This window comes from Paramacrobiotus metropolitanus, unplaced genomic scaffold (genome assembly GCF_019649055.1).
Source record: "Paramacrobiotus metropolitanus isolate TYO unplaced genomic scaffold, Prichtersi_v1.0 Parri_scaffold0000007, whole genome shotgun sequence".
In the NCBI taxonomy this organism is placed as follows: domain Eukaryota; kingdom Metazoa; phylum Tardigrada; class Eutardigrada; order Parachela; family Macrobiotidae; genus Paramacrobiotus; species Paramacrobiotus metropolitanus.
In genome coordinates this window covers 328,411-339,253 of record NW_026570227.1, presented here as the reverse complement: position 1 = coordinate 339,253, position 10,843 = coordinate 328,411, and the positions used below count along the sequence as shown (strand labels likewise).

The window sequence follows — 10,843 nt, the reverse complement described above, 5'->3', positions numbered from 1 at the left end:
AAGGATTAGAGTATGCAACGTTATCTGACGATATTGGGGATGCGCTGGTGAAACTGATCAGCGAACGTATGGAGCGCTGCCCCGATGGTGGTTTGATTGTGCGTGACGACCCATTGACCGATACGGAATGGGAGGAAGCGGTTCAACGTTTGTTGGATGCCCGTATAGTCCAAGGCATTTTGTTCGGACATGAAGAGTTGAGCGCCAAGCAAGCACTGGATTTGGATGTCGCCAAGTATGTGGACACTAACGAAAGCCAGATCCGTAATCAGGTAAACTGTGGTTTGAACCCTGATTATGAATGACTGTATGATCTGGGATTTGTGGAGTAGCTTATACTGGTTTCCTATTTATGTATCTTTTCATTTTGCATATCTTTTGTTGGTGCCTATATTTATTACGAGCAACCATAAGCATTTTTTGCATAATTTATTTAAATAACCGCTGACAAATCTGACGGAGAAAAGAACCGTCCACCAGTGTTGTATGAATATCAAAAAAAGAATTGACGTATTGACAAACCATTTTGTCGTTGCTTATGCGGTTATCGGTAAACAAGTGCACAATATTAGTAAATGATTCTCCACTGGCTCGTCGCAAAACAAAAAATAAACAATATTGACCACACACGGTACTATGCTCCGACTGAAATTGTTCGGACTGACAAACAATAGAGTTATTCATGGCTAGCACACGAAAATTAGGAGAATATGATTCAAACATTTTACCATACGAATCAAACACTTCCAACACTCCTGCTTGAGGTTGAAACAAGGCTATCCAGTGTGCACCGTCTCGGTCAGCTGGGTCCGTGTTTACCACACATGCTCCAGGATACGGGGCTAAACATGTCGGCACCTGGTCACTGGCAAACACACCCCGAAACAATTGTGTGGTAACGGGATTGCCACGTAAACAACTGGTAATTTGCTCGGTGTTCATGTTGAAAAATCAGCAATTAGCTGGCGATGTTGGTTAATTTCGATAATGCTATCGTAAATCAACATGCACACCATCATGATCGTTGTCGTTAATGGTTTGGCGAAAGAAACTGAAACGCTCAGATTTCCTTGCTTAATAAGCGTTAGTGGTCCGCGACCGGTATGTCCGGGAGTGAGATCAAAACCAAATACGGTGTAGCCTTGATTGTACTCGGTGCGGTTGAATGGTAGTCCACCGTGTAAGCTGGGTCGATGTCCCAAAGTATCGAGCAATCCATCATAACACTCCAAAGATAGGTTCCGTTCAAAGTCGCACATGTACGGTTTAGTTGGATAGCTCTGACCATCAACTTCCACACTAATTTGCGTGATGTTAAAGTGCTGGAAATTGAACGGATTCTTTTTACTGGATCCGTGAAAGTCTTCGCTGTCGACAAATCCAATGAAAACAATTTTAGGTATTTGCCCAATTTGCAAATTGCTAACCACGGTGCTCTGTGTCTTCTGGGGAATGTCCGAAACGCGCATAACTACTCGCTCAATGTGATACTTGACGGTTTTCTTTAATAATTCGCCAGCAACGGCTGTCAAAAAATCCGGGGAGGGAATATAGCGTCGAACGGATAATCGGGCATTCCGAATGAATGGCTTAAACGTTTTCGTGGCATCCTTATCCCATACTCGTAGCGCAAATTCCGGGCGACTAACCACTAGCCGGATATTCACAGGAACACCCGTGCAAAGCGGCTTAATTTGATCAAATATGTCGGAAAATAGTCTACCGGAAAGTTGAACGTATTGTCCGGTTTGAAACAGGGATTTTCGGTTTTTTTCTCCTTGGTTAGACGTTTCGTCATTGTGTTTAGCTGGCGTGTCCAGATAAAATCCAGCGGAAGTTAGCTGACTGCTTTGGGCCTCTTTGTTGTGCGACAGCAACGATTCAAAATAAGCCCGGTACGGGTAGAATGTTGCCGCATCCGAGATCAATCGGTTGGCTACTGTCACATGGCATGACGAGAAGAGCGAGTGCAAAAAGTTATTAATCGGTGCCACCCCATCATCCGCTGTAACCAGTTCCCAGTCACCGGTAGTTTTTCGCACTTTGATACCCACTTCCAGCTCCAGTATCATGTCCGCCAAACTGAGCAGACCAGCCGTACTAGGTGGAATAAAGAAATTAATGTCCCCAGCGGATCCATTGTCCGTCAAAATTGTCGTCGGATTTAGTTTTTCATGTTCGGTACGCCAGCGGTCAGTCAGTGTAGCCGGTAAGGCAAACAGCTGATTCTCTAGCTGCATGGCCGGTTCGGAATGTTCCATCATGAGCATCGCCATGGTTTACAGAAAGTCAGGAATACTAGTTGGTGGAATACGTTTTACGCGATGCACTTTGCGTTTGATACGTCGTTTTTTACGAACACCTTCACCTTCTTGAGAAGCTAGTCGTTTCCGAATGCTTGCTCCTACTTCTTTAATAGCCCCGGTTGCCGCATCTTGCAGGTGAGGCGTGGCGGCTTCCAGTGCGGCTTTGGCATGCGGCGCTGCTCTACGCAGTATCGGTTTGGCAAAGTTGCTAATCTTTGCAAACAAATTCTTCAAAATTTGGGGAAACCCCGATCCATTTTGCAGCGTGCCACGGTACCGAATAAGAGCGCTACCACCCGTTTGGCTAACGAAAACGCTTTCATAGCGCCGCGGGTCCGGAACATAGGCAATCAGCGGCATTTTCAGTATAGGCGTTGTGGACGAAAATGTAATTTTACTAGTGATTTTCCCGTCTGGAATTTAGCGTCGTCACCCAAGTCGTTGGCAATAGTCAAGTTAATAGTCTCAAAATGTTGACGTAATACGGGAACATAGTGGGGAATATCAAAACGGGCTTCCACAATTTGGTTGACCTCCCCTCTAATAGGTACAGCACGCAAAAACTGCGCGGCGGTGTCCCCAATCAAGCTGTAATCGGCAACGTCACTGTACACAAATAGGCTTTGATTCCCTAGCAAAGTGTTCACCGGTCGTTCCGACAGGAAGGTTGTCAGTTTAGGTGGAGGTGCTTTATTGAGAAATGACAAATACTTGATGCTACTGGTTTTGGTAACAAACGGAAAGGGTCCCAAGGCATTGGAATGAGTTTCTGCGGGCACGTCCGGTTTAAATTCCGCTTGTTCAAACCCCAGTATCTTCTGCAGAGTAACCGATCCTGGTGGAAAGCTGATGGACACACGGTCGTTACCGATAAGTAATTTAACTCGGTGATTTGTTGCCGTCATGAATTGCAGATTAAAAGCTTTGTTATCCGGCAAGGCACTTTTGTCCTGATGCACAGCGTCATCCACCATGTACGGTCCGATCGTAGGGGCCAGATTATTAATAGTTTGCAGTAAAAGGTCAGCATTTTTGTAATTCCCTGGTGGCACCGTCAGAATCTCTTGGTGAAGAACGTAATTGGCACTGTCAATAAATTCTTCGTCCTTTTTCAAACGAAATTCGCGGACGATATCGAGCTGAATTTTTTGCTCTGTCGGTAGAGTATAAAAAGAATTCAAGTACTGTAACTCCACCAGGGCCATTTCCCATTTGCCTTTCAAGGTAATGGGATGTTTCAGTTTGGTAGTCCAATTGGAAGGAGTGTTGGCCGCCTCCGTAGCGACATCACTGGGTAAGGTTATGTAGAAAGGCGCTCCTTCAAACATGATAGCGGTTCCCACGAATCGTATTCTGGTCCGTAACCTAACCACCGCACCAAAGCTTTGTTTCCGCGCCGCTTAACAATATAATCAATAGCGTACTCTTTATGTTGAGGATTAGAAACTGGTGATAATTCATTCTCATAAAAGGTTCCTTTAATAACTTCGTTTTGATGATCTTTCAATCGATAAACCGGAATGATATGTGGGATAACCTGATAAATGTAGAATAATTCCTCTTTGAACCGGTAGGTGTAACCTTTCTGTAGTTTGGTTTTGTGCACTGCAATGCGCACGGCGTCACCGACTTTAAATCGTGGTTTCTTGGCATCTTTGTTCTTGTACAAAGCACTGTACACCGCTAACGAATTTCCTTGCCTCACATCAACCGGGCGCATTCCATGAGCACGGTGTTTGGAATGATTGTATGAGTACACCAGGTCTTGCAACTTGTCGATATAACGCGTCGATAAACGGGATCGAAATAATCGGAACATTCTTGTTTTAATGGTCCGAATAACGCGTTCCGCCATGGAGCACTTGATATCTTCGTTCTCGGAGGTAAAGAATTGAATTTGTTTGTCTTTCAAATACTTGATCACGGTACTGTTCAGCATCTCTGTTCCTTTATCATACTGCAGCTTTTCCGGCTCCCCTAAATCGTTGAACGCGTTTGCCAGCGCTTCTTTCGTTTCGACACCCGTTTTTGTCTTCAATGGTTGGATACTCAGCTTTTTGGAGAAACAATCAATAACAAATAGCAGGTACTTGTATCCATCGTTCTCCTTGGAATACTTGGCCAGGTCGGCCAGGTCCGCTTGATACTGCTGGCGGAGGTTAGTTGTTACTATGCGGTTCCGTCGGAAGCGCTTCCGTGTTTCTTTGTTGACAGTGTACGCATCGATCTCCTGTAAAATCTCCTGTGTTTTCCGTTTGTTGGCTCTGGTCTTTAAACTTCTTCGAAACCTGTCGACGCCGCCAAGGCCGCCTGGATCGCGAGGATTCAGATACTTTTTCATCAGTTTCTCCATTGTTACAACAACTAGATACGCAGTTGATCTTAAATATCCGACACAGTCGCAAAACAGTGGGAATTAAACTGGACATTATGGCAGGGTTATCCACTGGATTTTATGTTTTCCACTACCACTTTGAAGAGTGCGTGAGCGCAATTTTCGACCGGTATCTTCGTTGGCGCTCTCCGTTTTCCTCCTTCTTGTGGTTAAGGGGAACAATGGTACGCGCCGCTGCTTACGACTTTTTGGATGTTCGTCCGTAGGTTTGCGCTTTCTGCCTTTAGTCGGAAGTGATGGTGGAAACAGGGCAATACGACTGCTCTTCAATGGTGTTTTACGATCTTCTTCAATAAATCTTTTTTGTCCTTTGGTTGGTAAGGTCGGAGGAAATAATTGTGGGCGCGGTTGTTTCTGCACTTGTTCCGGCTCTTCATCGTCACCTCTTTTGCGCTTGCGCAACTTTTCCAGCTCTTTCTGATCGCTAAGCGGTGCTGTTTGTACCACGGTTTCGTCTGAAATCTCCACAGGGTTTTCGTCCGGTAAGGCTTTTTGCTTTAGTGCCAAAAAGCGTTCCAAAATACTGGTCAATTGATCGGCTTTCTCGTATTCGTTTATATCACTTCTTTGTAACGTTTTGGCAATAAGTTGGTCCAATGACACGACGGCTTTCGCTTCCGGTGGTTCTTTATTGACCTGTATTTTCTCATGCAGACGTTCTTCCATAATACGTCGAGGAACAATATAATACTCATCCATTTCCTATCAATGAAGTTAGAACGCCAGCAATAACCGGTAATATGGCACCAATAAATCCGCCTTGTTGCAAGATTTTGCGTTTCTGTTTGAGAGGATACCGGCGTAGCGCAATGAGCTTTAATGCTTTGCGATGGCGTTTACATTTATCCATTTGCGAGGGGGTCAGTGCCACGGTATTTTTCACGATGTTGACGGCAATTTCTTCCAAAGCTTTCATTTGCGGCTTATTCATGTAACTCATCAAAACGCGTCGTTGTCGCGGTTTTAAATTCTGGAGGGTAATGACAAACGGTGCTAAAGACTTTACGCGCTCCGACATTTTGGTAGTTGTGAAGAATGGCGATCCAAGTAAATGCGCATATGCTCGTTGAGAAAGATATGAGAACGGATACGTAAGTACTCTGGGCACGTTGATCGCAAGTCCAGAATTAAGGGTTGGTACGGTTGCGACGTAACTTTGTTATAAGCATCAACGAGATGTCGCAATCCGGTCTGTCGGGCTAACAACGATATCTGGTTCACGTCTCTCACGTTTTTAAAAAGGACTAAATACTGGAGATTCAGAGTGATGTCCCGCATAGTCTTGCCTTGCTTAAATAGATTTTGTAGAAGTACTATGACCGAAATGTTTTTGTGATGGATTCCGCGTGTAAAAAGGTTCGCACACCGTACGTCTTTGCAGAGATCGGTCGCCAAGTCGTCAATAATTATTAATGTGTGCACTCTGGTGTCTAACGATTCACAACAGCCAAACAGCTCGTCCAATCCTTTAACAAATTCTATTGCTGGCGATAAATTTTCAAAACCTTTTTGCCATGCACCGTAACAATAAAGGATTTTTGCTGGTGGTTTATCAAATAATCGATCCCGCTCTTCAATTAACCGAAAAACAAACTGCGATTTCCCCGACATTGTGGGACCGCAAACACTCATACCAAATGGCGCAATGAAGCGCGGATATTCATTAACAATGCTATACATGTTGCGATATTCAATAATCTATGCATAAGCGCCCACTTAAATGTTATCTCAAGCAAAAAACAGTTTAATAACTTTTTTGATTCCGCGGCGACAGATCGGACAGCTTTGCACCTTTACCGCACAATCATGGCAGCACACAGCGTGTCCACACGGATCGAACGCATCTGTAACGCTCTTGGCAATACAGATTCGGCATTCTTTATCCAGATCCGGTTCACCAACAGCCTTGCTCTCCTCTTTTATACGATCTTTTATAGCGTTCAATGCTTCGTAAAGCTCTTCAGCCGTCCGAAATCGTTTGATGGATTGCTTTCGTTTTTCTTTTAAGGCTTGCACGATGTGTGTGTAATGGTAACCGTTGTTTAGTGCACACATGACAATATACTCGTCATGCTCGTCTTCATCGTTTTGAAAGAGCCATCGATTATGCTCCAGACCACAGCGTCGTTGAACATCGGTAATGAAAACTTGCCCTTTCTGTTCGATCAAATATGGGCAGTCCGGGGAAAATTTTGCATGTTCTATCCAGGGATCATCTTCGGCTTCCCAGTGCTCAATACGTTGACCACAAGAGAAACACTGGGCACAATCTCCGCTTTCCAAAGAAAATAGTCCCGCATGGGCAAAATCTTTCGGACGTTGTTGTAAATGGTCAGGCCAGTTGGCAAAGGTAGCAAACCGCTCGCGGTACTGGCTCATCCGCGGAACGTAGACTTCACCTTCCTTGATCAAAACCGCAAAACTACAATCGGGTTTGATCCGACGATGTTCAAAAAGAGGATTGTCCCCAATAGCCCATTGTGCAAGGTAACAGTGACAGAGAACACATTTCACCCGATCGTCCACCCCAGTGTATACGAAACCCGCTTCCGCTAGCGCAAAAGGCGAAACTACAGCCAACGGCCAATGCTTGAAAGTCTTGAGTCGTTTTTCCAAGTCCATATCTGCAGAAAAGCAATAGACATCTATTTAAGCGTTGTTGGTTTTACACAAAAGGCTGAACATGGCTAGTCTACAGCATATGCTTCCGGACGCTTTGAGCGTCCAGCAGAAATGCGAAAAGATTTTATTAATTATTCTTTACGTAGTGTTTTTTATAGTTTTTGCTGTTATTATCGTTACAGAAGGTGTAGGAAAAGTTTTACAGAGCGATTACTGGAACCAGTCTGTACGAAACATGACGCTGTAGCTTACATCCAGCGTTCCGTCTCTTCAAGCAGCAGAAACCGCGGGAGTTTCCTTTTGGTACGGTAACAACACCAAACAAATTCACGCACTACTTTAGACGCAGTTCATCTTTATAGACCGCAGATCCCGGAATACCATGATCGGTGTGGTCGTGGTCCGCAATAACGATCATTCCGAATTTCGGGAGCTCTTCGACTCACGAAACGGTCAGCTGTACGATGCTTAAATAATTGCTAATATATGTTTTGTTTACCTTTAAAAATGAGGAAACCAAAATCCACCCCACTCCAGTTCGTTCGTAGGTTGAGAAGGTTGATTACGTCTTGAAACGTTTGTAAGGTAGCCCGTTCCACGCATATCTCCAACGTAAGTGCACATACGGTTTCTCAATGCATGCTCATACCACACATCTTGACTGCGTTCCCAAAAGGATAAACGTAAACCGCAGCAGAAGCATTCAGCAAAATCAGTAGATGTTGGCGTATAGAAAAAACCAGCTTCAGCTAATAGAACTGCTCCAAGACGTCGATACGGATTTCGCGCTTTCCACTCGTCAAAACTTTGAAATCGCGCTATAAATGTTCGGTACTGAGGATATAGTACCGTTATATCAGATGTAAATTCTTGGATAAAACTCATTATCTGATTTTAAGGGCAAAATAATATAAAATCGCAAAAGGTAAAACAATGAGCACCAGTGTGTCAGGTACCATGCACCAAGCACCCTAACATTGGCCAGGTACCGTACTTGGTGCCAGGTACCTACAATATCTAAAGTTCAGTAGCACATGTAGATCTTCATTTTCATTTATTTTGCCATTAACTAGATACCAACATGCCTAACTGGTCGAAAATGTTAAACGTATCCCAGTATCTCCGCACCTTGAACTCTGACGTCACTGAGATCATTCTTGACGGTCGTGACATACAAAACGACTCATGGACTGAACTTTCCCGCTTTCGCGACTTGGAGAAGCTAAGCGCTATCGATTGTGGTATACGTGACTTGGCTGGTTTTCCTGTACTACCGAAGCTGCGTGTCCTCACCCTCCATGACAATGCAATTGACGAGCTGACACCTATCCAGCAAGCATGCCCACAGTTGCAACGTTTGGGAATCGCCAACAACTTTCTGTTCTACATTTCCCAACTGGAACCACTGCGCCTTCTGCCTAACCTGAAATCGCTGGATCTCGAAGACAATGACGTTTGCGCTCTGGTGCAATTCGATATGTTTATGGAGCGCTGCTTTCCCAATGTCAAGAAGAGTTTTGTGGATTTTTACGATTCCGACAGCGATACCGAACACGGTGTTGATGACTAGCTGTCCGATTTAGCTTTGGGTAAGCTAAGATTCTCTATTTCTTTCTTTACCGGATCTTTTTTGTTTTGCTTTTTGATTATTGCACTGCTCACATCTTTGCCGCTTAAGCTATTACGAAGTGCTCATGCTTAAAATAACCTTCTGTTTGCAAATGAATAAATTAGTAAGAAAACGCAGGCCTTGTTTACTAACTGACAAATGTTTAATTCGAAAATAATATCATAACAACCGAAACTGCTAGCACATATCAAAACCGGTATGATGACAAGGCAACAGAACAGCAAGCAGACCATTAAGTACTAATACGTATCTAAAACTTCATCTTCAACCGTCCACGACTCCAGCTTGTTATGGAAAAAGTCCAGCAGAAACAATTGCGGTACGTGCCGCTCCCACACCGGATTCCTAAACAAATCCAGTTCCTTCAGCTTCGTCAAATCCATCAGCGGATGGAACGCACTTCTCTCACCGAACCAATTATCAGCAAACGAGAGCTTGATCAGATTAGGGCACTGCTTAACTAAACGCTCCACACAACCCCGCATCAACAGATTGTTATCATTCAAAATCAACGTCTGCAGATTCGGCAGGAAAGGGATAGCACCGAGGTTATAAAGGTCGCAGTTGCGCATACTCAGCACCGTAAGGTTAGGGAACGCAGTCAGGGCTTCAAATTCACGGCGCCCATTGACCACTTCAAGGCGACGCCCATCGAGGTTAATGCTAGTAGTGTGCGGTGGGAGAGTCCATAAATGCTCGAAACCGCTGTTAAGTTTAGCCAGAAAACTCATGATGCCAACACAGTGATTTTACAACGCTGTAGGAATTACTAAAAATATAACTTAGTTGACAATCTGTTCGGTTTCTTATATATTTTCCATTTTGCATAACGGTGCTTGGTATCGCAATTGCGTAGCAACGGTGCCTGACACAGGTACATGGCAGGTCGACTCGCGTATAAATTACAGTGCTCTAGTTATTCAGTTGTTGCTGTTGTAGTATTCCCGTTATTCTAATAAAATGCACAGCGTACGATTTACTTGTAGTATGTGTCCCAGACATTATGGTCGGAAAGATGACTTTATTCGCCATTGGAGAGAAAAACATTCAGGGAAGCCCAGTATGATAACCTGTCCATTATGCCAACGTGCCATACAATCCCGTTCTATGAACCGCCATCAGAAAAGCAAACACTGCACAACCAACCGTCCCGGGGCTGCCACTGCACCAGTTCCGACGACCGCACCTACCGAAATGTGTTTTGTGTGTCCTGCTTGTGAAGTTCGTTTTAGTAACGAAGCCGTTTTGTTCGAACACCAGCATACTTCTGAATGTCGGTTTAATGCCGTTAAGTTGCTACTGCAGATCGGTTAAAGTCGATAAATTTCAGCTGACGCAATCGATTATGTGTCTTTTTGAACAAAAACAACAGTCATACTTTTTTCCGGTTTGATTCAACCCGTTGGGCTGGACTAGAACCAGCCCAACTGGTGCCAACGCCGTAATCCGTTTTCGCAGGGGCTACAGCCCACTTGCGATAACAAAATATATAAGCTCATATTTACATCGCAGGGAATACAATGAACCCCCCCCCCCCCACTTTCCCCTGCGAAATCATTAATTCGCATTCACAGTACTAAAAAAATTGGCTCTAAATCCTATACATTATAAAATTGAAAAATGGCACACTACCACTCTTAACGTACTACTGCGTATATTACTTGTAACTTGTGCATCGTTGTGAATGTGTAATCAGCAAATGAGCATTTTGGCAAATAATAACAGGGCTACATAATTCTTGGAATAATTATGTGACACGCGATAATGAATGAACTGGTCACAAATTTCGGTAGATTGGCCGCTGTGCAGCAGAGATAAGGCTTTTGTGCAGACCGCTGTTTTTTTCGCCGAAAATGTCAAACGTGGCGACTAAAGTCTGTCGTTTCTCCG

At 44.2% G+C, this 10,843-nt stretch overlaps 3 protein-coding genes across 3 annotated transcripts; 1 reads left to right on the top strand and 2 right to left on the bottom strand.

Annotated features, from left to right (window-relative positions):
• Positions 1–938: 938 nt before the first annotated feature.
• On the bottom strand, positions 939–2,276 carry LOC129582385 (uncharacterized protein F54H12.2-like). Its single transcript, XM_055473897.1, has one exon. The coding sequence runs from the start codon at positions 2,274–2,276 to the stop codon at positions 939–941; it is 1,338 nt and encodes a 445-aa protein (XP_055329872.1).
• A 6,128-nt stretch (positions 2,277–8,404) lies between these two features.
• Positions 8,405–8,893, top strand: LOC129582383 (putative acidic leucine-rich nuclear phosphoprotein 32 family member C). Its single transcript, XM_055473896.1, has one exon. It carries the CDS (start codon positions 8,405–8,407, stop codon positions 8,891–8,893), a length of 489 nt encoding a protein of 162 aa, XP_055329871.1.
• Positions 8,894–9,192: 299 nt separating this feature from the next.
• LOC129582382 (acidic leucine-rich nuclear phosphoprotein 32 family member E-like) lies at positions 9,193–9,684 on the bottom strand. The gene has a single exon (XM_055473895.1). It carries the CDS (start codon positions 9,682–9,684, stop codon positions 9,193–9,195), a length of 492 nt encoding a protein of 163 aa, XP_055329870.1.
• Positions 9,685–10,843: the final 1,159 nt, after the last annotated feature.